Here is a 26873-nt window from a genome sequence, read left to right as displayed (position 1 = left end):
CCCCCCTCCCCCGCCAAAATGTGTGATATGGATTGTCTCTGTGATATGGACTGTCAGTGTGATATGGTCAGTTTCTGTGATATGGTCAGTCTCTGTGATATGGACCATCTCTGTGCTATGGATTGTCAGTGTGATATGGTCTTTCTGTGTGATATGGTCTGTCAGTGTGATATGGATCATCTCTGTGATATGGTCTGTCTGTGTGATATGGTCTGTATGTGTGATATGGTCTGTCTTTGTGCTGTGGTCTTTCTGTGTGTGATATGGTCTGTCTGTGATATGGGTGTCAGTGTGATATGGTCAGTCTGTATGCAGTGGTCTGTCAGTGTGATGTCTGTCTGTGTGATATGGTCTGTCTGTGTGATATGGTCTGTCAGTGTAATATGGTCGTTCTGTGTGATATGGGCTGTCTGTGTGATATGGTCTTTCTGTGTAATATGGTCTGCCAGCGTGATATGGTCTGTCTGTGTGATATTGTCAGCCTGTGATATGGTCTGTCTGTGCGACATGGTCTGTCAGTGAGGGATGCCAGTATGTGTGATGGTGAGATTTCACAATGTAATTAATTTTTGCCAATTCCCTGTCCCTACTGAAGGATCTCACTGGGATACAGTTCCATGGGTGTTGGCAGCCCTCACTCAAGTGGGCATTCGTCAACCGTGAGATTCAGCAGGGTATTTGGTCTGATCTTGTCCTCACCTGACATCCTATGGGGTTACTGAATAGCAATCAGCAGCAGGAACCATGACTGATTTGCCTCTCCAGAGGTGCTGTGACAAATCGTTAAGCCCTAACAGGTTTACATTAATATCAGAGTTCTATAAAAAGATTAAGAAAAACGTGCAAATGCTCAAAATTTTAAATAAAAACAGAAAATGCTGGAAATGCACATAAGTTCCGTCAGCATCTGAAGGAGCAACGACTATTTAATATTTTGGAAAGAGATACAGGACAATGACAGAAATAACACCTGCAAGTGTAGAACTCCTGACACAGGGACCTCTACCCGAAAGGTTAATCTGTCGTTCCAGTTTTCAGAGGGACCTGTTGTGTATTTCCCACATTTGCTAATGTAGGAGACAGAGCACAGCCTGGCAGTCTCCGGATAGTCACTTATCCGATCAGTATCATTCCCTGAGCAGGACAATCTCACCTGTGCAGAAACCAGACACATGTCTCTCTCCCTCTCTCTCTTCATTGTAGTTATGTTGAAATGCTGAGTGTGAAGTTAAAGGAAGAAGCAGTGCTGGAGCTCGCTCTGAAGAACGAGCAGCTGGTCCTATATTCGGAAAAAGCCGAGCAGGCAAAGGCGCTCATCAATCTATTCCTGGAAGTGTTGCGGAAGGTACGGCATCAGATCTTAAAAAACCCATAGCGGTGGAAAATGGAGAAGGCATTAAACTAAAGCTGGCTGGTAGAAGGTAGCACATCAAACTGGCAGCCCATCGCATTTTTGGAAAAGATCCAAACTCGTCATTGTATAGAATTACTGGCATAGGAACAGGGTCAGTGCTGGTGTAGTTACTGGTACTGGTTTAGCCCCAGTGCCGGTATTTTTTATGGTACAGATACTCCTCCAGTATTGGGTGTCGTTATTGGTACAGGCACTGCCCCAGTATTGGTTGTAGTTACCAGTACAAGTCCTGCCTCAATATTGGGTGTAGTTACTGATACATTGGGCTGGATTTTGCCAGCCCTGGGGAGGCGGGTTTGGAGGCGGGACTGCCGGGAAAATGGCAGAATTTGGGGGCGGATGCCCAATCCGCCCCCAACCCGCCTCCATGCCATCTTGCCAGGAGGCGGGTAGCCGACCCGCGCCGGGTCCCACCTCCTCGAGGTGGGAAGGGGATTAATGCCAATTAACTGCCTGTTAACAGGCAGTTTTTTGGCTAATCCCTATTTTGAGCCCTGAAGTGTGGGCTTCCCGACGGCTCCGAACCTCGCCAGAGTCAGCGAGGCGGGCCGTGGGTCTGCGGGGGTCGGAGGGGCCGAGATGTCCGGTGTGCAGGTGAGTGAAGGGTGCATGTGTGCAGAGGTAAGTGTGTGAGGTGTGTGTAAAGTGTTTTAATAAGTTTTACTTACTTTTACTTCTTCCTGCAGGCTTCCTCCCTTCAGGTCTCGGGAGTCCCTCAGCTCACCGGCACAGAAAGCAGAATGGCCGCTGAACTGTCAAAAGCTGCAGCCTTCTGCTTTCTGGTCAGGAAGGCTTTCTAATTGAGTCTTGAGTAAAGACACAACTTAGAAGACAGATTGTCAGTGATTGACAGCTTCACAGAGCCGTCAAACGATGACATTTCATCTGTCAAAAGCTCTTGACAGATGAAACGACGCTCGCTGATGTCACCTGTAACTGGCTTTCCCTTAATTGGCCTGCTAAGCCCACTGGGCGGACTTAACAAGGTCAATCAAGGGAAAGTAGCGTGGGTTGGCCACAAGTCGATGGAGGCGGGACTAAAACCCGACAAGTGGGAGTCCCGCCTCCAAAAGCTCCCCATTGACAAAATCCAGCCCATAGAATTACATACAAAGTACAGCACTGACACAGGCCATTCGTCCAACTGGTCCATACTGGTGTTTATGCTCCACACGAGTCTTCTCCCACCCCTTTTCATCTAACCCTATCAGCATAACCTTCTATTCCTTTCTCTCTCATGCATTTTGCTAGCTTTCCCTTAAATGCATCTACACTATTCACTTCAACCACTCCCTGTGGTAGCGAGTTCCACATTCTCACCACTCTCTGGGTAAAGAGGTTCCTCCTGAATTCCCTACTGGATTTATTGGTGACTATCTTATACTTATGGCCCCTAGTTCTGGTCTCCCCCACAAGTGGAAACATTTTCTCTACATCCACCCCATCAAACCCTTTCATAATCTTAAAGACCTCTATCAGGTCACCTCTCGGTTCTCACTTTTTTTTAGAGAAAAGAACCTCAGCCTGTTCATTTCTTCCTGATAAGTATAACCTTAATTCTGGTATCATTCCAGTAAATCTTTTGCACCTTCTCTACTCCAGTGCCTCTATATCCTTTTATTAATATAGAGACCAGACATGTTCACAGTACTCCAAGTGTGGTCTAGCCAAGGTTCTATCGAGCAAAAATTGGGTCACGCCCCCTTTGGGGCGCTAACTTCACCCGAAATCCAATGGTAGCGCCCCAAGCAGGAGGCGGGGCGCTACTGGAAGCGCTCCCCCTCCCTCTTGGGGCGCTCCATCCCAATATCGCGGCACTATGTGCCACTACGCCACGCACGCTGGCATGTCGCGCCATGGTACTGCAGGCCTTCCTCCCCTTATTAAAGGGGAGGGGCCTTGCGCAGCGCGAACTGGGGCCCAGCTGGGCCACCAGGGATCGGGGTGTTGGCAAAAGAGCCTGGCACTCGAGGAGTGCCGGGTTGCCCGCAGAGGGGACAGGTGCTGGCAGGCGGCCAGCAAAAAAAATGGCCGACCGACACCTCACCTGTAAATATCGCCGCCCAGGACGCACGTACGCCCCCCTGACCCTGTCGAACATAGCATCCGGCAGTACGTCAGGGGGATCAACCAAAGTGTGCTGAATTTAGCATCGCCGTGCCTAGGCATTAATTGCTTTGCGCCCCATTAGCACCCCCTTAGGGCGCTAACGGGAGGCACAAAGCAACCGAATTTTGCCCCCTATATGTTTAACTTAACTTCCCTGCTTCTCAATTCTATCCCTCTAGAAATGAACCCCAGTGTTTGTTTGCTTTTTTAATGGCCTTATTAACCTGAGTCACTACTTTTAGTGATTTGTGTTTCTGTACCCTTAGATCCCATTGCTCCTCTGCCCCATTTAGACTCTCATTTTCCAAGGAGTGTGTGGTCTCCTTAGTCTTCCTACCAAAATGCCTGTGTAGTTACCGGTACAGGTACTGCCCAGTGCCGATGTAGTTATTAAGCATAGCGACCAGCCAGTGCTGGTGTGGTTATTGGTACAGGTACTGCCCAGTGCGGGTGTGGTTATTGGTACAGGTACTGCCCAGTGCGGGTGTGATTATTGGTACAGGTACTGCCCAGTGCCGATGTAGTTATTGGTACAGGTACTGCCCAGTGCGGGTGTAGTTATTGGTACAGGTACTGCCCAGTGCGGGTGTAGTTATTGGTACAGGTACTGCCCAGTGCGGGTGTAGTTATTGGTACAGGTACTGCCCAGTGCGGGTGTAGTTATTGGTACAGGTACTGCCCAGTGCGAGTGTGGTTATTGGTACAGGTACTGCCCAGTGCGGGTGTGGTTATTGGTACAGGTACTGCCCAGTGCGGGTGTAGTTATTGGTACAGGTACTGCCCAGTGCGGGTGTAGTTATTGGTACAGGTACTGCCCAGTGCAGGTGTAGTTATTGGTACAGGTACTGCCCAGTGCGAGTGTGGTTATTGGTACAGGTACTGCCCAGTGCGGGTGTAGTTATTGGTACAGGTACTGCCCAGTGCGGGTGTAGTTATTGGTACAGGTACTGCCCAGTGCGGGTGTAGTTATTGGTACAGGTACTGCCCAGTGCGGGTGTGGTTATTGGTACAGGTACTGCCCAGTGCGGGTGTAGTTATTGGTACAGGTACTGCCCAGTGCGGGTGTGGTTATTGGTACAGGTACTGCCCAGTGCGGGTGTGGTTATTGGTACAGGTACTGCCCAGTGCGGGTGTGGTTATTGGTACAGGTACTGCCCAGTGCGGGTGTGGTTATTGGTACAGGTACTGCCCAGTGCGGGTGTAGTTATTGGTACAGGTACTGCCCAGTGCGGGTGTGGTTATTGGTACAGGTACTGCCCAGTGTGGGTGTGGTTATTGGTACAGGTACTGCCCAGTGCGGGTGTGGTTATTGGTACAGGTACTGCCCAGTGCGGGTGTGGTTATTGGTACAGGTACTGCCCAGTGCGGGTGTAGTTATTGGTACAGGTACTGCCCAGTGTGGGTGTGGTTATTGGTACAGGTACTGCCCAGTGCGGGTGTGGTTATTGGTACAGGTACTGCCCAGTGCGGGTGTAGTTATTGGTACAGGTACTGCCCAGTGCGGGTGTAGTTACTGGTACAGGTACTGCCCAGTGCGGGTGTGGTTATTGGTACAGGTACTGCCCAGTGCGGGTGTAGTTATTGGTACAGGTACTGCCCAGTGCGGGTTTAGTTATTGGTACAGGTACTGCCCAGTGCGGATGTAGTTATTGGTACAGGTACTGCCCAGTGCGGGTGTAGTTATTGGTACAGGTACTGCCCAGGGCGGGTGTAGTTATTGGTAAAGGTACTGCCCAGTGCGGGTGTGGTTATTGGTACAGGTACTGCCCAGTGTGGGTGTAGTTATTGGTACAGGTACTGCCCAGTGCGGGTGTGGTTATTGGTACAGGTACTGCCCAGTGCGGGTGTAGTTATTGGTACAGGTACTGCCCAGTGTGGGTGTGGTTATTGGTACAGGTACTGCCCAGTGCGGGTGTGGTTATTGGTACAGGTACTGCCCAGTGCGGGTGTAGTTATTGGTACAGGTACTGCCCAGTGCGGGTGTGGTTATTGGTACAGGTACTGCCCAGTGCGGGTGTGGTTATTGGTACAGGTACTGCCCAGTGCAGGTGTAGTTATTGGTACAGGTACTGCCCAGTGATGGTGTGGTTATTGGTACAGGTACTGCCCAGTGCGGGTGTAGTTATTGGTACAGGTACTGCCCAGTGATGGTGTGGTTATTGGTACAGGTACTGCCCAGTGCGGGTGTAGTTATTGGTACAGGTACTGCCGAGTGCGGGTGTAGTTATTGGTACAGGTACTGCCCAGTGTGGGTGTGGTTATTGGTACAGGTACTGCCCAGTGCGGGTGTGGTTATTGGTACACGTACTGCCCAGTGTGGGTGTGGTTATTGGTACAGGTACTGCCGAGTGCGGGTGTAGTTATTGGTACAGGTACTGCCCAGTGCTGGTGTAGTTATTGGTACAGGTACTGCCCAGTGCGGGTGTGGTTATTGGTACAGGTACTGCCCAGTGCGGGTGTGGTTATTGGTTCTGTAGATGCTGTGGCCAATTGTTCTTTTCCAGTGATTGCCCCAGCAGTGATCAATGGTCTCAGTAGAGACCAGGGCAGAACTTGTCCCTTCTGGTTGGTATGCCTCAGCTGCACACTTGCTTTACCAGCTTAGCAAATGGGGTGTTTGATTCACACTTTAGTTTGTCTCAGTAGTTGAAGTCCTGTTACTTTGTAGGATTGAGTTGATATTGTAGGTCTGTGTTACAGGACTCCAACCATGTCATGGCTGTTAAAAGCTACATCACGGACAATAAAAGCTTGCTGAACTTCCGTAAGGGAGATATCATCAAATTGCTGCCTATGGATGGACTCGAGCCAGGTCAGTTACAAGGAAAAATTGCAAACACAGCAATCAAGCAGCAGTAGGATGTCATTCAGCCAACAGGAGTGGTCAGTGATGCAGCAGGATAGACTCAAATATCTAACCGGAGTGGTCAGACACCCAAATGGCGTGGTCAGACATCCAACCGGAGTGATCAGTGCAGCATTGTTTCAATTATTTTAAATGAGACTAGCCCCAGAAATTGGTTCTCGATTTCCTGCTGTAACTCGGACAGGAGACCGACATAACCAACCAGAAAACTGCAGAGACCCAGTTGTGCAAGGTCTCCACCATCTCTGGGAGCTTCCAACATGCTGTGTAAGGAGTGGAACTTCTTCCCATCTCTTACAAGGCAAGTGTCTTTCAGGGTAGAACCAGGGCTGGGTAATAAGCCTAAATAAAACCTTAACAAGACCTCAGTTAGAGTACTGTATGCAGTATTGGGCACACTATAGAAGGATATTGAGACTTTGGAGAGGGTACAATACATATTCACTAGGATTCTGTCTGATATGAGGAAATACAAATACAAATAAAGACTTGATAAATTAGGGGGTAAAAATTGGGCGCTACCGGGAGGCACAAATCAACCGAATTTAGCCCCCTAGGTCTTCGCATTAGAACAATGCAGATTATGGGGTAATATAATAGAAGTTTTAAAATTTTGAAAGGTTGGGACAGGGTAGATATAAGCAGACTTTTTCCAGTAGTTAAGGGGTCTAGAACGAGGGACCACAGATACAAGATTAAATGTAAGAGATTTAGAACAAGGGGCAGGATAAACCTCTTCACACAAAGAGTCGTGAGGTTGTGGTTATTGTTGAGGCAGAAACTATGTCAACATTTAAGATTAGATTGGATAGGTGAATGAAGGAAAAGGCAACAAAGGGATATGGAGGCAGAGCAGATAAATGTGATTAGAACTATTTTCTCGTGTGGAGGGTAAATGCCGGCACAGACTTCTTGGGCCAAAGGGCCTGATTTGCTGTTGTAACTTCTATGTATCTAACCCATGCTGTATCTGATCTGGAAATGTTTTATAGAACAGGGACCTTTACTCTGTATCTAACCCATGCTGAACCTGCCCTGGGAGTGTTTGATGGGTCAGTGTAGAGGGAGCTTTACTCTGTATCTAACCCATGCTGAACCTGCCCTGGGAGTGTTTGATGGGACAGTGTAGAGGGAGCTTTACTCTGTATCTAACCCGTGCTATACTTGCCCTGGGAGTGTTTGATGGGACAGCGTAGAGGGAGCTTTACTCTATCTAACACGTACTGTACCTGCCCTGGGAGTGTTTGATGGTCAGTGTAGAGGGAGCTTTACTCTGTATCTAACCCGTGCTGTACCAGCCCTGGGAGTGTTTGATGGGACAGTGTAGAGGGAGCTTTACTCTGTATCTAACCCGTGCTGTACCTGCCCCGGGAGTGTTTGATGGGACAGTGTAGAGGGAGTTTTACTCTGTATCTAACCTGTGCTGTACCTGCCCTGGGAGTGTTTGATGGGACAGTGTAGAGGGAGGTTTACTCTGTATCTAACCCGTGCTTTACCTGCCCTGGGAGTGTTTGATAGGACAGTGTAGAGGGAGGTTTACTCTGTATCTAACCCATGCTGTACCTGCCCTGGGAGTGTTTGATGGGACAGTGTAGAGGGAGCTTTACTCTGTATCTAACCCATGCTTTACCTGCCCCGGGAGTGTTTGATGTGACAGTGTAGAGGGTGCTTTACTCTGTATCTAACCCGTGCTGTACCTGCCCTGGGAGTGTTTGATGGGACAGTGTAGAGGGAGCTTTACTCTGTATCTAACCCGTGCTTTACCTGCCCTGGGAGTGTTTGATGGGACAGTGTAGAGGGAGCTTTACTCTGTATCTAACCCATGCTGTACCTGCCCTGGGAGTGTTTGATAGGACAGTGTAGAGGGAGCTTTACTCTGTATCTAACCCATGCTGAACCTGCCCTGGGAGTGTTTGATGGGACAGTGTAGAGGGAGCTTTACTCTGTATCTAACCCGTGCTATACTTGCCCTGGGAGTGTTTGATGGGACAGTGTAGAGGGAGCTTTACTCTGTATCTAACCCGTGCTTTACCTGCCCTGGGAGTGTTTGATGGGACAGTGTAGAGGGAGCTTTACTCTGTATCTAACCCATGCTGTACCTGCCCTGGGAGTGTTTGATAGGACAGTGTAGAGGGAGCTTTACTCTGTATCTAACCCATGCTGAACCTGCCCTGGGAGTGTTTGATGGGACAGTGTAGAGGGAGCTTTACTCTGTATCTAACCCGTGCTATACTTGCCCTGGGAGTGTTTGATGGGACAGTGTAGAGGGAGCTTTACTCTGTATCTAACACGTACTGTACCTGCCCTGGGAGTGTTTGATGGTCAGTGTAGAGGGAGCTTTACTCTGTATCTAACCCGTGCTGTACCAGCCCTGGGAGTGTTTGATGGGACAGTGTAGAGGGAGCTTTACTCTGTATCTAACCCGTGCTGTACCTGCCCCGGGAGTGTTTGATGGGACAGTGTAGAGGGAGTTTTACTCTGTATCTAACCTGTGCTGTACCTGCCCTGGGAGTGTTTGATGGGACAGTGTAGAGGGAGGTTTACTCTGTATCTAACCCGTGCTTTACCTGCCCTGGGAGTGTTTGATAGGACAGTGTAGAGGGAGGTTTACTCTGTATCTAACCCATGCTGTACCTGCCCTGGGAGTGTTTGATGGGACAGTGTAGAGGGAGCTTTACTCTGTATCTAACCCATGCTGTACCTGCCCTGGGAGTGTTTGATAGGACAGTGTAGAGGGAGCTTTACTCTGTATCTAACCCATGCTGTACCTGCCCTGGGAGTGTTTGATGGGACAGTGTAGAGGGAGCTTGTAGGGTGTTTTTGTGTGCCCCGTGTTTCTATGACTCTCCCTTGAGTCGACTCATGCATTAAAAACTCCCCGGTTTGGGTTGTTTCCCTTGGACGGCAGGAGATTTTGCCAATAGTCCCGTCGATTAGCGGGTAATCCCAGAGAGAGAGAGAGAGACCAAGCCCAAATAGGTCTTCTCCTATGCCCAATGCGCAGCATCCCCAGCGAGATTACTGTGTAACCCAGCCGTGGATGGATGCCACCTGGTTGGTCTTCCGAATGATACCGTGAACCACAAGCCCCACAACCCACAAGTTCGGACCCAAGGAGTTACTATGGATAGATTATAATTGACTCAGACGAAGCGAAACGGTTCAGGTTGGTCAAAGATCGATTCCTTTTATTACACTCACAAAACGACAACCCCTGCTCCTCTCGCTTATGGCACAACGAGTAGGTGACCGTGGACACTAGCTTATAACCTTAGACTAAAATACCCACCCTGTCGGTTACGCCGAACCAACCCCCTTCCCAGAATCTAAGCCTAGATAATGGAAAAACCCTTCTAACTAAACCCCTCTCCCGGTGTGGTCAGAACCCACATTTGGAAGCCTCCTCACACACGCAAGCCTGCGTCTTGGACACTTGCAGTTCCTCAGCAGCCAAACACACGGGTGGTCCTGGGGATTTCTAGAGATGTATGCTGGATATAATTGTAGTGTATGTACCTTTAAGAGAGAACTACTTTTACAGCTCCTGTATACTGTAGTACCGGCAGTGACCACACCTGTATATAAGCCTTGAGCATGCCTCTGTACTGTCAGTTTTGAGACTACCCTACTCCAGTAAACACCTGTTGATTGTTAAGTTACAGCCTCTGTGTAGTTATTGGAAAACATCATACTTTAAGAATCACGGATCCAACAGTGGCGACGAGGTCGATTCGAATCTGCCTGCAACTCTGCATTTCCCTTCAAGGATTCGCTCCGGGAGGACGGTGGAAGAAAGTCGAGGCCAGAAGCACGGGCGTTGACCACGAGCAACCGCCCAGTCATCCGGCAGAGAGTGAACATCGCAGGGGAGGCTGTTGAGAGCCGGGCTTGGTTCCCCAGCCACGACGATCCAGCAACAGACTGGCAACAGGTACAGCGCAGACCCTTCCCGGACAGCAGCGGCTGGAGCCGACCGACGGCATAGAAAAAGCCGAGCAGCGTCGACGGGGTAAGAGAGAGGATGAAGCGCACAGGGCGCGGCCGGGGGTTGAAAACCGAGCGGCGTCGAGCAAAAACAAACAGAGAGAAAGAGAGGGTAAAGCAGCAGCCGGGTTCAGGACCGAGCGACGGCAACGGGAAAGGCGCACAGGAGAATGCGCAGAGCACAGCCAGTGCTCAAGGGCTGAACCGCGTCCGCGGGGAGAAGAAGGGAGAGCGCGGGAGACGCCATTGAGCCGCGGAGAAGAAGGGAGAGCGCGGGAGACGCCATTTTTAGAAGCCGCAGCGGAGAAGAAGGGCGAGCGCGGGAAGAAAGGAAAGCGCGGGAGACGCCATTTTGTGCCAGCGGAGAAGAAGGGAGAGCACGGGAGACGCCATTATAGACAGTTAAATCACACCCAGGGATGCCGAAGAGTGGCAGTATCACTGCGTTCGACAATGAAGTCGAAGATTGGGCGACATATGTGGAACGCATTGAGGTGTACTGCAGGGTGAATGAAGTGCCAGATGCTAGGAAAGCACTGGTTTTGTTAAATTCCATGGGTGCAAAAGCTTATGGCTTACTGCGAAACCTAATAACCCCAGAGAAGCCCGTGGATAAGAATTTCGAAAGCATAGTAGAAATCCTACAGGACCACTTAAACCCCACACCGCTGCTGATAGCAGAAAGATTTAAGTTCCACAAAAGGAACCAGCATAAAGACAAAAGTAATGCTGAGTACTTAACGGAACTGCGCAAGCTATCGAAACACTGCCAGTTTGGAGTGGGACTAGCAGATACGTTAAGGGACAAGTTTGTGTGTGGACTTCAAAGTGAAGGAACCCAGAAACGGCTTCTATCAGAAAAGGATCTTACGCTGGACAACGCTTTCAGCATGGCAGTATCACACGAAGCAGCCGCACGGGGCGCTGCAGAGATACAACGGAGACCGCAAGAATATGGCACCAATGAAATGTCATATGGAGCAGGGAAGTGTTATCGCTGCGGCAGAACAACACACGACCAGAAGGATTGTTGGTTCAAGGACAAGTGTGCAGACAGTGTGGAAAAGCAGGACACATAGCAAGAGTCTGCAAGTCAGGGAAGAAAACCAACAGCAAGAAATCTCCACAGGAGAAGTACAAAAAGGTACATAAGGTGATGGACAGTAGTTCAGACGAACAGAAAAGTGATACAGACTCTGGAAGCAAGGAGCTGGGTTGTCTGAAACTACATAAGGTAACCAAAATGGAGGATCACCAGACTATCTGGGTCACACTCAAGATAGACGGAGTCCAAGTGAAAATGGAATTGGACACTGGATCAGCCCTAACAGTCATAAACCAAAGGGACTACAAGCAGCTATTTTCACATATACCCTTGAAAGCTACAGAGATTGTCTTGAAGACGTACACGGGGCAAAAAGTCTACCCCAAAGGAAAAATAAGGGTGAAAGTGATATACAAAGGCCAGGAAATACCTAAAATGGACCTATATGTATTGCCAGATGGAGGACCACCACTACTAGGACGTGAATGGATCCGGAAGATACAATTAGATTGGCATTCCATACAGGCACTGAAGGTTGAGGCCAAAAAGGATGACGACGTCACACCTGGCCGACTGTCAAAAATGCTAACTGACGCACAAGAAGTGTTCCAGGAGGGACTCGGAACACTAAAAGGCAAAACAGCAACGATTAAAATAGAGGAAAATGCAAGCCCAAAGTTTTTTAAGGCCAGACCGGTGCCTTATGCGATCCGACCAGCCGTCGAAGCAGAGCTGGAAGGGTTGGAACATTCAGGAGTACTGTCCAGAGCGAGTGGGCTACACCCATTGTTCCTGTAATGAAGAGGTCGTTGAGTAATACGCCTGGGGAACCAAAGAAGGTCCGCATCTGTGGGGATTTTAAGGTGACAGTGGACCCAGTCCTTCACACGGTACAATATCCACTTCCACGGATTGAGGATATTTTCGCCTCGCTATCTGGAGGTAAACGCTTCACCAAAATTGATCTGGCCCAGGCGTACTTGCAAATGGAGGTAGAAGAAGCCTCGAAACAATACCTCACGATCAACACTCATAAAGGTCTCTACCAATACAACCGGCTGGTGTTCGGGGTAGCATCGGCTCCGGCTATTTGGCAAAGGGCAATGGATCAAGTCCTGCAAGGGATTCCAGGGACCCAGTGTTATTTGGACGACATCCTGGTCACGAGCGAAAATGACAGTGATCACCTCGCCAACCTGGAGAAGGTGCTCACTAGATTAAAGGAATATGGGCTATGAACTAATCGCCACAAGTGCGAGTTTTTCCAGAAGCAGATCTCGTATTGTGGCCACGTTATCGATGAAGAGGGGTTACATAAGTCCCCTGAAAAGATTGAGGCAGTAGTCAAGGCTCCAGCACCGGAAAATGTGTCACAACTGAGGTCGTTCCTCGGGCTGGTGAACTACTACCATAAGTTCTTACCAAATTTGTCTACAGTATTACACCCACTGAACACCCTACTGCAAACGGGGGTACCATGGAAGTGGAATGACGAATGTAAACGAGCTTTCCAGAAGTGCAAAGAATTGATCACATCAAAAGAGGTATTGGCCCATTTCAACCCAGTACTACCAATTCGGTTGGCATGTGATGCATCACCCTATGGTATTGGAGCGGTGCTGTCGCACAAATTCCCAGACGGGTTGGAGAGGCCAGTAGCCTTTGCGTCTCGGTCACTAACCTCAGCCGAGCGCAACTACGCCCAGATCGACAGGGAGGCCCTCAGCCTAGTATGGGGAGTAAAAAAATTCAACCACTATCTGCATGGGCAGAAGTTCACCTCGCTGACTGACCACCAACCACTTGTCTCCATCTTTAATCCAAAGAAGGGCGTTCCGGTGATGACTGCACAACGGTTGCAACGATGGTTCCTTTTTCTAGGGGCGAACCAATATGAAATAGAATATAAAGGCACGAAACAGCATGGAAACGCTGATGGGCTATCACGCTTGCCACTGCCTACTGTGGAGGAAGCACCAGCAGTGGACCCTATCGAGATATTTTATTCGTCAATAATTGAACGATTGCCAGTAACTAACACGGATATTGAGAAGGAGACCCGCAATGATCCGACACTGTCTCGGGTATATGATTTGACGGTGAGGGGATGGCCAACACATGGCGACTCACTGTTGCCAGCATTCTCATCCAGAAGAGAACAGCTGTCAGTATGCCAGGGGACAGTGATGTGTGGATCCCGAGTGGTAATTCTGTAGTGTCCGTGTGTAGATAAAGACACTGAAGACAGGAGTTGGTTCATAGGTATTTACTAAGCAAGTCTGGGGGAGGGGTTTCTAAAGGATATACACAATACACAGGCTTATATAGCCCAAGTGGCAATTACCGGCATTACGCACACCTGGGGCTCTTAAAGGCACATACACCATAATTGCTCTTAAAGGCACATACACCACAATTCCTCCCCTTCTAGCTAACTAGTACATCATATTTTAAGTAATTATTAATTACATGTTATATGCAAAATAATATACATTGCTGTATTAATTAATTATAAGTTAGTCTCTCAGGAGGCTTCCTGACTCGGTCCGGATAACGCCTCGGGGGTGTAGTAGTTTCTGGTGGTGTAGTAGGTTCTTCTGGCAAGGCTGATTCGGCTTGAAGGCCAGTGTCGGGTTCATCGGGCTCCAGTATCACCGGATCGGAGGTAGATATGGGTATCTCTACTTCATCGTTAGATGTATAGAGTGGTGGTGTAGGTTGTCCCTTTTCGGATGACTTGATGATTTGGTCAGCATGGCGCCTTATTATGCTGTCTCCGATGTCCACGGTATACATCAGTGGTCCTAATCGTGTGCAGATAGTTCCAGGCTGCCATTTCTCGGTACGGTAGTCCCGGGCCAAAACCGGTTGGCCTATCTGGAAGGCCCTAGTTGGCCTTTCATTCATGCCCTGAAACTGCCGGTTCTCCACGTCCCTTCGGATGTTGGGCTTGACCAAATCCAGCCGGCATCTTAGGTTTCTATTGTAGAACATCATGGCGGGAGTTTGGTTAGTAACCATATGCGTTGCATTCCTATATGCAAATAAGAAGTTATCCACCTTGTGCTGAAGTTTTATGTCTTCATTACCCATGGCCTTGATGGCCTTCTTGAAGGTCTGGACAAACCTTTCAGCCAATCCATTGGTGGCGGGATGGTATGGGGCGGACGTGTAGTGCTTTACCCCATTGTTCTTTAAGAACTTTCTGAATTCTTCGGACACAAATTGCGGTCCATTATCAGAACATATCTGCTCCGGCAGCCCATTCCTGGCAAATATGGTCCTTAATACTGTGATGGTTTTTTCCGTGGTGGTGGTGGTGGACATCTTTATTACCTCCGGCCACTTGGAGTGTGCATCAACTGCGATTAAGAACATTGAGTCCATAAATGGACCAGCAAAGTCGATGTGCACCCTTTGCCAGGGAGATGAGGGCCACTCCCATGGATGTAGAGGGGCCTGTGGCGGAGCATTTTGGACCTTCTGGCATCCTAGGCAGCTCTTGGTCATGTCTTCGATGTCTCCATCGATACCTGGCCACCATACAAACGCCCTAGCTAGGTTCTTCATTTTCACTCCACCCAGATGCCCCTCATGAAGCTCCTTTAGCACTTTATCCTGGAGTTTGGGTGGAATCACCACTCTGGATCCACACATCAAGGTTCCTCGGCACACTGACAGCTGTTCTCTTCTTTGCGAGAATGCTGGCAACAGTGGTTCGCCATGTGCTGGCCATCCCTTCACTGTTAAATCGTAGACCCGTGAGAGAGTAGGGTCATTTCTTGTCTCCCTTTCAATGGCAGAATTTGTCACCGGTAGACATTCCACTATGGTAGAGTGGAATATCTCTACTGGGTCTACTGTAGGTGCCTCTTCTATTGTTGGCAACGGTAGGCGTGATAAACCGTCAGCATTCCCATGCTGTTTTGACCCTTTGTATTCAATGTTATATTGGTGTGCCCCTAGAAAAAGGGACCACCTCTGTAGTCTTTGTGCCGTCATAATGGGGACACCTTTTTTAGGGTTGAATATGGAGATGAGGGGTTGATGGTCAGTCAGCAAGGTAAATTTTTGTCCGTGTAGGTAATGGTTGAATTTCTTCACTCCCCATACCAGGCTGAGTGCTTCCCTGTCTATCTGGGCATAGTTACGCTCAGCTGAGTTCAATGAGCGTGACGCAAAAGCTATCGGCCGTTCCGAGCCATCAGGGAATCTATGGGACAATACCGCTCCTATGCCGTAAGGGGATGCATCGCACGCCAGTCTGATTGGTAGTGATGGGTTGTAATGAGCCAAAATTTTCTCGGATGTGATTAAGTCTTTACATTTATGGAAGGCACGTTTACAGTCTTCGTTCCATTTCCAAATCACTCCTGTCTGTAGAAGATCATTAAGAGGGTGTAGAATAGTTGATAAGTTCGGTAAAAATTTATGATAGTAATTTATTAATCCCAGGAATGACCTTAATTGTGAAACATTTTCAGGTGCTGGGGCTTTTATAACTGCTTCAATTTTTTCAGGTGACTTATGCAACCCTTCCTTATTAATTATGTGGCCACAATATGATATCTGATTTTGGAAAAATTCGCACTTGGGGCGATTTGCTCGTAGGCCCCGTTCTTTCAGCCTAGTGAGCACCTGCTCCAAATTGGCAAGGTGCTCGTTGTCATTTTCTCCTGTTATAAGGATGTCGTCTAGGTAGCATTGAGTCCCCGGAATCCCTTGCAGGACTTGCTCCATAGCTCTTTGCCAGATAGCTGGAGCTGATGCTATTCCAAAAACCAGTCGATTGTACTGGTACAGGCCTTTGTGTGTGTTTATTGTGAGATACTTTTTAGAGGTCTCCTCAACCTCCATCTGTAGATATGCCTGTGCCAAGTCAATTTTTGTGAAACGTTTCCCTCCGGATAGTGAGGCGAAAATATCTTCTATCCTCGGAAGAGGATACTGTACCGTGTGAAGGACCGGGTTTACAGTCACCTTAAAGTCCCCACAGATGCAAATTTTTTTCTGTTCCTCAGAGTTATTTTTCAATTTTTTTTCATGACTGGAACGATGGGTGTTGCCCATTCGCTCCAATCTATTTTGGATAATACGCCTGCCTTTTCCAAATTCTTCAGCTCTGCCTCGACTGCCGGACGTATTGCGTATGGCACCGGTCTTGCCTTAAAAAATTTTGGAATTGCTGTATCTTCCACTTTTATTGAGGCGGTGATGCCTTTCAAGGTTCCTAGTTTCTCTTGAAACACTTCTTTGGCGTTGGCCAAGATGTCTTTTAATCGTTCAGGTATGATGTCATCATTGTTTTTTTCCTTACTGGTCACCGTCAGTGCCTGAATGGAGTGCCAGTCTAAACGTATCTTCCTTATCCATTCACGTCCCAACAACGGTGGACCACCATCTTGTAGAATTTATAAATACAACTTTTGTATTTCTTTGCCGTTGTATACCACAGGCACCCTTATTTTTCCTTTGGGGTAGACTTTCTGCCCCGTATATGTTTTTAAGATAATGGATGTGTCTTTTAGAGGTATATGCGAAAATAGCCTCTCGTAATCTCGTCGATTTATTACGGTTAGAGCTGATCCTGTATCTAGCTCCATTTTAACTGGGGACCCTGCTATTGTGAGGGTAACCCAAATGGTTTGGTAATCCTCTTTGGCAAGTACATTATGCAATTTGAGACAGCTTAGTCTCTTGTTTCCGGAGTCGCTATTGCTATTCTGGTCTTCGGAGCTATTGTCCGTCATCATTTGTACCTTCCTGTACTTTTCTTTATTGATTTTTTGTTTTCTGTCAGTGGATTTATTTTGTCCAGATTGGCATACCCGTGCAATGTGTCTAATCTTACCACATTGCCTGCATGCTTTGCCCTTGAACCAGCAGTCCCTCTGGTTATGGGTGGATCTGCCGCAGCGATAACATCTTCCGAACTCCTGTGTCATTTTATGGGTGCCGAAGTCCTGTGTCTCTTGTTGTATCTCTGCAGCTCCTTTTGCTGCTGCTTCGTATGATACAGCCATACTGAAAGCTTTGTCCAATGTTAAATCTTTTTCAGAAAGCAGTCTTTTTTGTGTTCCTTCACTTAAGAGACCGCAAACAAATTTGTCTCGAAGATAATCCGATAGTCCTGCTCCGAATTGGCAGTACTTTGATAGCTTTCTTAATTCGGTTAGGTAATCAGCGTTACTTTCATTCTTGTGTTGATTTCTCTTGAAGAACTTGAATTGTTCCGCTATCAGCAGCGGTGTTGGGTTTAAATGCTCCTGCAGGGTATCAACAATTTCTTTAAAAGTCTTGTCCTTTGGTTTGGCTGGAGTGATTAAATTTCGTAACAGCCCGTATGTCTTCGCGCCCATTAAGTTCAGAAGTACTGAAGCTTTTTTTTCATCTGTTATTCCATTTGCAGTGCAATAAACCTCTACTCTTTCCACGTATGTGGTCCAATCTTCTACTTCGCCATCAAAAGCCTCAATATTACCAGATTTAGGCATTTCAGAAGAGATACGGCGCTTCCCGCGCTTTTTTTTTTCTCTCTGTGGCAACGATATGGCGCTTCCCGCGCTTTCCCGCCGCTGCTACCGATAACAACGCTGTTTTACTGTGGTTTCCGTTTATTCACTGTTGGAGACTCGTTCCCGACGGAGGTCTAAACGCTGACCTGCTTGCCGCGCCGGCCGTCTCTCGAGTGCACCCTCCCAGTCCGTTATTGCTTGCCTCCGATTTCGCTGCCTGTCTCAGCTGTAGAGCCCGCCGCTGGAGCTCCAGCCTGACGCCCAGGAAGGATTAGCGCAGTACCTGTCACCAGCTTGGCCAGCTGGTGAAACCACAGTTTCTCTTACTTCCTTGAGTCTTCTGGACGCTGGAGGAATCGATGTCCTTGAGGTGCTGCCAAATTGCAGGTAAGTCCGTTTCCACTTCGTCGCCACTGTAGTGTCCGTGTGTAGATAAAGACACTGAAGACAGGAGTTGGTTCATAGGTATTTACTAAGCAAGTCTGGGGGGGGGGGTTTCTAAAGGATATACACAATACACAGGCTTATATATCCCAAGTGGCAATTACCGGCATTACGCACACCTGGGGCTCTTAAAGGCACATACACCATAATTGCTCTTAAAGGCACATACACCACAAATTCCACCCCAGTTAAGGGAGAGAGTGCTAAATGAGCTTCACGAAGGTCATCTGGGAGGGGTGAAAATGAAAAGCCTTGCTAGGGCTTATGTGTGGTGGCCGGGGATTGATCAACAAATCGAGGACCTAACCAAGAGCTGCTCAGGATGCCAGAAGGTCCAAAATGCACCACCACATGCCCCTCTACACCCATGGGAGTGGCCCTCCTCTCCATGGCAATGGGTGCATATTGATTTTGCTGGTCCATTCATGGACTCAATGTTCTTAATAGCAGTGGATGCGCACTCGAAATGGCCTGAGGTGATAAAAATGTCCTCAACCACTACAGAGAAAACAATTGCAGTCCTACGGACCATATTTGCCAGGAACGGCTTGCCAGAGCAGATTTGCTCTGATAATGGACCACAGATTGTGTCCGAAGAGTTTCGGAAATTTATGAGAAGGAATGGGGTACGGCATTACACATCCGCCCCGTATCATCCAGCCACAAATGGATTGGCTGAGAGGTTCGTACAAATCTTTAAAAAGGCGATAAAGGTCATGTGCGATGATGAAATTCCACTACAGCATAAGGTGGACAATTTCCTGTTAGCCTACAGAAATGCGACACATGCAGTTACCAACCAAACCCGGCCATGATGTTCTTTAACCGAAGGTTGAGATCTCGTCTGGATTTGCTCAGACCAACTGTGCGAAGAAATGTTGAGGATAAACAATTCCAGCACATCAATGAGAAGCCGACAAGGAGCTTCAATGTAGGACAACCAGTCTTGGCCCGTGACTACCGAACAGAGAAATGGCAACCCGGAACGATATGCACACGGCAGGGGCCATTAATGTACACAGTGGATGTCGGGGAGAACATTGTGAGACGCCACATCGACCAGATCTTAGCGTCACAGGAACGAGTCAACCCCATGTCTCACGTACCTGGGGATGAACCCGACATACCGGTAGCATCTACCTCAGAAACAGTAGCAGTGGAAACTGATGAACTAACCGACGAAAGGGGGCCAGAATCGCCTCCGCACCAAGAACAAGAACCTCAGGAAAGGCGCTATCCAGAAAGGATCAGGAAGCCGCCCCAAAGACTGAATCTATAAATGGACTATTTCTGTTTAATGTGCATGTTAAAGTGTTAATTGTTATTTGAATATTATGGGTACTGCTAATCTAAAAGGGGAGGAATTGTAGTGTATGTACCTTTAAGAGAGAACTACTTTTACAGCTCCTGTACACTGTAGTACCGGCAGTGACCACACCTGTATATCAGCCTTGAGCATGCCTCTGTACTGTCAGTCTTGAGACTACCCTACTCCAGTAAACACCTGTTGATTGTTAAGTTACAGCCTCCGTGTAGTTATTGGAAAACATCATACTTTAAGAATCACGGATCCAACAATAATTGCCAGCCCTTGTCGTTGATTCACGCGGTCCTGGGTCCGTTCGACTCCAGAGACAAAACCCTGCCTAACAGAGGCATGCAATGAGGCCTAGAGAGTTACGTTCAGGCGGTATGGCAAGGCACTCACTTCGGGCGTTCCTGGAGAGTTGACGGACGCTACAAGGAGAACCCCATTTCAGATGATAGAGAAAAAGTTAAGCGCGAATCCCCCAAAGTTCAGTATGTTTATACCCTGTATAATACACAAAACTGGCTGGGCGATTCCTGGTTACCATGGTCGCAGAGATGCTAGTTGGTCTTCCTGGTGACGTCTCTGTCCTGGATTGGTCATCTTGATGAAAACAATGGTAGGCCATTACTGTAGATGAGCAGTTCTCGAAGTGCTAACTGTTTGTTAAGTTCTTGACTGCTCCTTCATTGAAAGAGTCCAGAGGTGTTACTTTTGGCCTGCAAACCTCATTGTCCATCCAGATATCCCGGTTCCATGGACAAAAGGTGTTTTTCCACAAATCACACAAGTTCGAATATGAAAAAGGCCCCTGCCTTTCATGACGTCCACGTTGAGACTGGTCCCATGGCAACCCAAAAGACAGACAGTTCCTGCTATCTTCACAGAAACCAAAAGTCACTCCTTTTTTTGTAAAGTGGAGAAGTCCAAACTCCATTTTGGAATGCAGCCCATGTGCGTCTCCATTTTAAAAGGGTACATATCCATTTTAAAAGTCCAAAAATCCTTCAGGCCCATGCACCCACTGATATTGGCACTGGCCAAATCCTACAAGCTTTACTCTTTATCTAACCCGTGCTGTACCTGCCCTGGGAGTGTTTGATCGGACAGTGTAGTGGGGGCTTTACTCTATATCTAACCCGTGCTGTACCTGCCCTGGGAGTGTTTCATGGGACAGTATAGAGGGAGCTTTACTCTATATCTAACCCGTACTGTACCTGCCCTGGGAGTGTTTGATGGGACAGTGTAGAGGGAGCTTTACTCTGTATCTCCCCATGCTGTACCTGCCCTGGGAGTGTTTGATGGGACAGTGCAGAGGTAGCTTTACTCTGTATCTAACCCGTGCTGTATCTGCCCTGGGAGTGTTTGATGGGAAAGTGCAGAGGGATCTTTACTCTGTATCTAACCCGTGTTGTACCTGCCCTGGGAGTGTTTGATGGGACTCTGTAGAGGGAGCTTTACTCTGTATCTAACCCATGCTGCACCTGCCCTGGGATTGTTTGATGGGACAGTGTAGAGGGAGCTTTACTCTGTATCTAACCCGTGCTGTACCTGCCCCGGGAGTGTTTGATGGGACAGTGTAGAGGGAGCTTTACTCTGTATCTAACCCGTGCTTTACCTGCCCTGGGAGTGTTTGATGGGACAGTGTAGAGGGAGCTTTACTCTGTATCTAACCCCATGCTGTACCTGCCCTGGAAGTGTTTGATGGGACAGTGTAGAGGGAGCTTTACTCTGTATCTAACCCATGTTGTACCTGCCCTGGGAGTGTTTGATGGGACAGTGTAGAGTGAGCTTTACTCTTTATCTAACCCATGTTGTACTTGCACTGGGAGTGTTTGATGGGACAGTGTAGAGGGAGCTTTGCTCTGTATCTAACCCGTGCTTTACCTGCCCTGGGAGTGTTTGATGGGAAAGTGTAGAGGGAGCTTTACTCTGTATCTAACCCCATGCTGTACCTGCCCTGGGAGTGTTTGATGGGACAGTGTAGAGGGAACTTTACTCTGTATCTAACCCATGCTGCACCTGCCCTGGGATTGTTTGATGGGAAAGTGCAGAGGGATCTTTACTCTGTATCTAACCCGTGTTGTACCTGCCCTGGGAGTATTTGATGGGACTCTGTAGAGGGAGCTTTACTCTGTATCTAACCCATGCTGCACCTGCCCTGGGATTGTTTGATGGGACAGTGTAGAAGGAGCTTTACTCTGTATCTAACCCATGCTGCACCTGCCCTGGGATTGTTTGATGGGACAGTGTAGAGGGAGCTTTACTCTGTATCTAACCCATGTTGTACCTGCCCTGGGAGTGTTTGATGGGACAGTGTAGAGGGAGCTTTACTCTGTATCTAACCCGTGCTGTACCTGCCCCGGGAGTGTTTGATGGGACAGTGTAGAGGGAGCTTTACTCTGTATCTAACCCGTGCTTTACCTGCCCTGGGAGTGTTTGATGGGACAGTGTAGAGGGAGCTTTACTCTGTATCTAACCCCATGCTGTACCTGCCCTGGAAGTGTTTGATGGGACAGTGTAGAGGGAGCTTTACTCTGTATCTAACCCATGTTGTACCTGCCCTGGGAGTGTTTGATGGGACAGTGTAGAGTGAGCTTTACTCTTTAGCTAACCCATGTTGTACTTGCACTGGGAGTGTTTGATGGGACAGTGTAGAGGGAGCTTTGCTCTGTATCTAACCCGTGCTTTACCTGCCCTGGGAGTGTTTGATGGGAAAGTGTAGAGGGAGCTTTACTCTGTATCTAACCCCATGCTGTACCTGCCCTGGGAGTGTTTGATGGGACAGTGTAGAGGGAACTTTACTCTGTATCTAACCCATGCTGCACCTGCCCTGGGATTGTTTGATGGGACAGTGTAGAGGGAGCTTTACTCTGTATCTAACCCATGTTGTACCTGCCCTGGGAGTGTTTGATGGGACAGTGTAGAGTGAGCTTTACTCTGTATCTAACCCATGTTGTACTTGCACTGGGAGTGTTTGATGGGACAGTGTAGAGGGAGCTTTACTCTGTATCTAACCCGTGCTGTACCTGCCCTGGGAGTGTTTGATGGGACAGTGTAGAGGGAGCTTTACTCTGTATCTAACCCGTGCTGTACCTGCCCTGGGAGTGTTTGATGGGACAGTGTAGAGGGAGCTTTACTCTGTATCTAACCTGTGCTGTACCTGCCCTGGGAGTGTTTGATGAGACAGTGTAGAGGGAGCTTTACTCTGTATCTAACCCGTGCTGTACCTGCCCTGGGAGTGTTTGATGGGACAGTGTAGAGGGAGCTTTACTCTGTATCTAACCCGTGCTGTACCTGCCCTGGGAGTGTTTGATGGGACAGTGTAGAGTGAGCTTTACTCTGTATCTAACCCCGTGCTGTACCTGCCCTGGGAGTGTTTGATGGGACAGTGTAGAGGGAGCTTTACTCTGTATCTAACCCATGCTGCACCTGCCCTGGGATTGTTTGATAGGGCAGTGTAGAGGGAGCTTTACTCTGTGTCTAACTGTACTACACCTTACCTGGTGATTGATGCTGCCATTGGTTCCTAGCACTAACATCCCTCACCCTGTTACAAATATTCAACCAAAAAATCTTGTCCATCGCAGCTGGATCAAGATTCTACTATTTACGTCATTAACTCTAGAACATGGAAGTACCCTTAGTAGGACAGAAATATGAACAATCCCCTGAGACATTGGCGAGAAATAGAGATTTAAAGTGTGACAGTAAGCAAGCTGAGAGGCATGGCCCTGCCCAATGTTGTCTAATCTTTACCTCTTCCTTCCATAGGCTGGCAGTTTGGATCAATTGGTGGCCGATCTGGCCTATTTCCCAGCGACCACATCCAGCCAACGGCAGCTCCCGATTACTGCAGCATTAACACGGGGAGGAATGAGGAGAGGCAAAGGAGCATTCCCAGTTCCAATAGGTCATCCATTAGAAAGGTATGGGCACAGCAGCCAGAGTGGCACTGTATCATATGGACAAGGACGGCCTAGGTTCAATACCTGGTCTGTACTGAGTTATCTGATTTCAGCTAGTGCAGTGGATGGTGTGTTACAACTGAACTCAGCACCTCTGCGTTAAGGATGGGGAAATTAGGCAAGGTTCTCATTCTTGATTGCTGTCCAGTGATCCATGTTGGAAAGTGCATATGTGAAGACTTTCAGGGAGGACATGATCAGGCTTGGCTGTGGTGCCATTTGGCAGTGGTCGGATAGCCTACCGACACTCGGGGAAAAATTCAGTATCGCCCCGTTTGGGGCGCCATTATCGGCTGTGCGCAAAGTTTAGCGCCTGGCACTAAGTAGCGCTTCCGACGGCAAACTTGGCTTTTCTCGTCCCTGGAGGTGATTGGAGCGCTAAATCAGGCGCTTCACACCTGTCTTAAGGCGCAAAGGCCGAGGAGCAAGGCACTACCTCAAAGCGCTGGCGAAGCAAGAAAGGGCAAATCAAAATGAACCTGCAAAGTGCTGCTCGGTACCCAAAACTCCTTCACACAGCGTTGAATCGCTCCAGAAGTCTCTCTCTCTCTCTCTCTCAGAATGCGTGGTGCACAAATGTCACCAACAAAAAAAGGCAGGAAGCGGTCGCCTTTAAATAGCGCTCCCCCAGTCTCTTCCTAACTGCAAAACGCTCCCCTCAACCTGTCATTGCTAGCGTCAGGCGGTAAGGCAGGGGGAACCACTCAATATCCGGTCCGGGGCGCTACCGGGGCGTTGCGCACTCGACTGACGTCACGATCTGCCGGCGCAGGAGATCGTGGCGGTAGTGTTTAGCGCCGCCGCAAAATGTCTAGTTAATTTCGCAAGCGATGCAAACATCGGCGTGCCCGGGCGCTAGTTGCTTCGCATCCCATTAGCGCCCTCTTAAGGTGCTAACGGGAGGCGCAAACAACTGAATTTTTACCCCTCCATGTCTAATCATGCGCATGAAGAACGGGCAGTTGGGTGAATTCTACCAAGTGCTTGTGGAACAGTGTCCCAGTCAGAGTCAGTAATGTTTGGGAAGGAGGTACAACAATGTAATTTTTTAAAACTGTGGCTCTGGTTTTGTTCACACTGATTTGCTCAGCGTGTCTTGTGCTGCACTCGTCTTGTACTGTACTAATGGAACATGTGCTCTGCTTGTTATTTAGAGTGCTGCACCTAGTGAATTTTCAGGAAACACAACCATCTCCTCACATACTCAGTCCTTGATCAACCCTCCATCAAGCATTTACTCCTCGACTGAATTTGGCCAGTACATAATGACAGAGTTTGCCATGAAGTACTTCAGAGAGTCTATGACCAAGTGAGTAAATGTGACTGGCTGTATTATGTGCACCTCCAGTCTGCTTAATGTCAATAATTGGAACACACTAAAATAGAGATCGACAAACAGCAATATGAGGGGCCTAGATAGAGTGGATAGGAAGGACCTATTTCCTTTACAGAGAGGTCAATAACCAGGGGGCACAGATAAAAAGTAATTGGTAGAAGGATTAGAGGGGAGTTGAGGAAAACTTTTTTGCACCCAGGGGGGTGGTGAGGGTCTGGAACTCACTGCCTGAAAGGGTGGTAGAGGCAGAAACCCTCATCACATTTAAAAAGTACTTGGATATGCACTTAAAGTGCTGTAACCTACAGAGCTACAGACCAAGAGCTGGAAAGTGGGATTCGGCTGGAGAGCTCATTTTCGGCCGGCAGACAAAATGGGCCAAATGGCCTGCTTCTGTCCCATAAATTTCTATGATTCTATGATAAACGTGCCCCACTAGTACACCCAAACACACTGGAGATAGAGAGAGACCAGGAGGAAGACAAAACTCTAGAAATTCATCCAGTGTTACAAGAACAACAACAACATGTATTTATATAGCACCTTTAACATCGTAAAACGTCCCAAGGCTCTGCACAGGAGTATTATAAGACAAAAAATTTGACACCGAGCCACATAAGGCGGAATTAAGGCAGGTGGCCAAAAGCTTGGTCAAAGAGGTAGGTTTTAAGGAGCGTCTTAAAGGAGGAAAGCGAGGTAAAGAGGAGGAAAGAGAGGTAGCGAGGCGGAGAGGTTTAGGGAGGGAATTCCAGAGCTTAGGGCCTAGGCAACAGAAGGCACGGCCGCCAATGGTTGAGCAATTATAATCAGGGATCCTCAAGAGGGCAGAATTAGAGGATCGCAGATATCTCAGGGGGGTTGTGGGGCTGAAGGAGGTTACAGAGATAGGGAGGGGCGAGGCCATGGAGGGATTTGAAAACAAGGATGAGAATCCTGAAATCGAGGCATTGCTTAACTGGGAGCCAATGTAGGTCAGCGAGCACAGGGCTGATGGGCGAACAGGACTTGGTGCGAGTTAGGACACGGGCAGCCAAGTTTTGGATAACCTCAAGTTTACGTAAGGTAGAATGTGGGAGGCCAGCCAGGAGTGCGTTGGAATAGTCAAGTCTAGAGGTAACAAAGGCATGGGTGAGGGTTTCAGCAGCGGATGAGCTGAAACATGAATAAATTGAGGGTGAATGTGGCTCTCATCCTTTTCCAGTGCTTCTCCTAAAATTCTTTCCTTATGTAAATTGGTGTGCCGAGCAATATACAGCCTGAGGATAAGTCAATTATGTCTTGTTAAACATTAGTTACGGGACCCTCATGCAAAATTATGCAATCTTGGACTTCCCATTTGTATTGTATACATAACCGATAATAAAAAGCTGGCACTGGAACAGCAGAGGGAGCTGGCGGAGTTGTACCAGGGTACAACAGAATGGGTGCACCACATACTGCCACATAGGCAGATGCCTTCAGCATAGGAGGGGGGTGCTGGGAAGTCAGAGGATACAGGATGCAATACTCTATGCAATAGATTTACCAGAAAAACAGTGAGCTACCTGGGCCTCACAGGGGATAAGTGCCTGAGGAGACTCCAGCTCAATAGAGAAGCTGTCGCTGACCAATGCCATCTGATCAGTGACAGCATCCACAGTTCACCATCTGTATTACACTACCAGTGGCAGAGAAAATCCCCATGGCCCTCAACTTCAATGCTAAAGGATCTTTTCAGGCACTGACAGGGAATATCTCTGATGTTAGCGTTCACTCACAGCACCTTCCTTCTTCCTTGGCTGTTGACACATTTACGTAAACTTCATCAAAGGCAGAGCAGTTACAAGCACATTGGTAAACCAGGAGGCTCTGAAATTTGGGGTGCTCAATGCTTTGGGGAGTAC

General features: G+C 48.3%; 1 protein-coding gene across 1 annotated transcript in view; it reads left to right on the top strand.

The window, feature by feature from the left end:
- Nucleotides 1–26873, top strand: part of LOC147102608 (unconventional myosin-XVB-like) — a 326297-nt gene that overhangs the window by 258270 nt on the left and 41154 nt on the right. The window contains exons 26-29 of the mRNA XM_085963249.1: nt 1204–1345; nt 6224–6335; nt 23461–23615; nt 24809–24963. Of these exons, the coding sequence (XP_085819375.1) occupies nt 1204–1345; nt 6224–6335; nt 23461–23615; nt 24809–24963 (564 nt within the window). The remainder of the gene's footprint in view (nt 1–1203; nt 1346–6223; nt 6336–23460; nt 23616–24808; nt 24964–26873) is intronic.

The sequence above is a fragment of the Somniosus microcephalus genome, chromosome 21 (genome assembly GCF_052327205.1).
Source record: "Somniosus microcephalus isolate GS21.2 chromosome 21, FLI_Smic_1.0, whole genome shotgun sequence".
In the NCBI taxonomy this organism is placed as follows: domain Eukaryota; kingdom Metazoa; phylum Chordata; class Chondrichthyes; order Squaliformes; family Somniosidae; genus Somniosus; species Somniosus microcephalus.
This window is presented reverse-complemented; position numbering and strand designations above follow the sequence as displayed.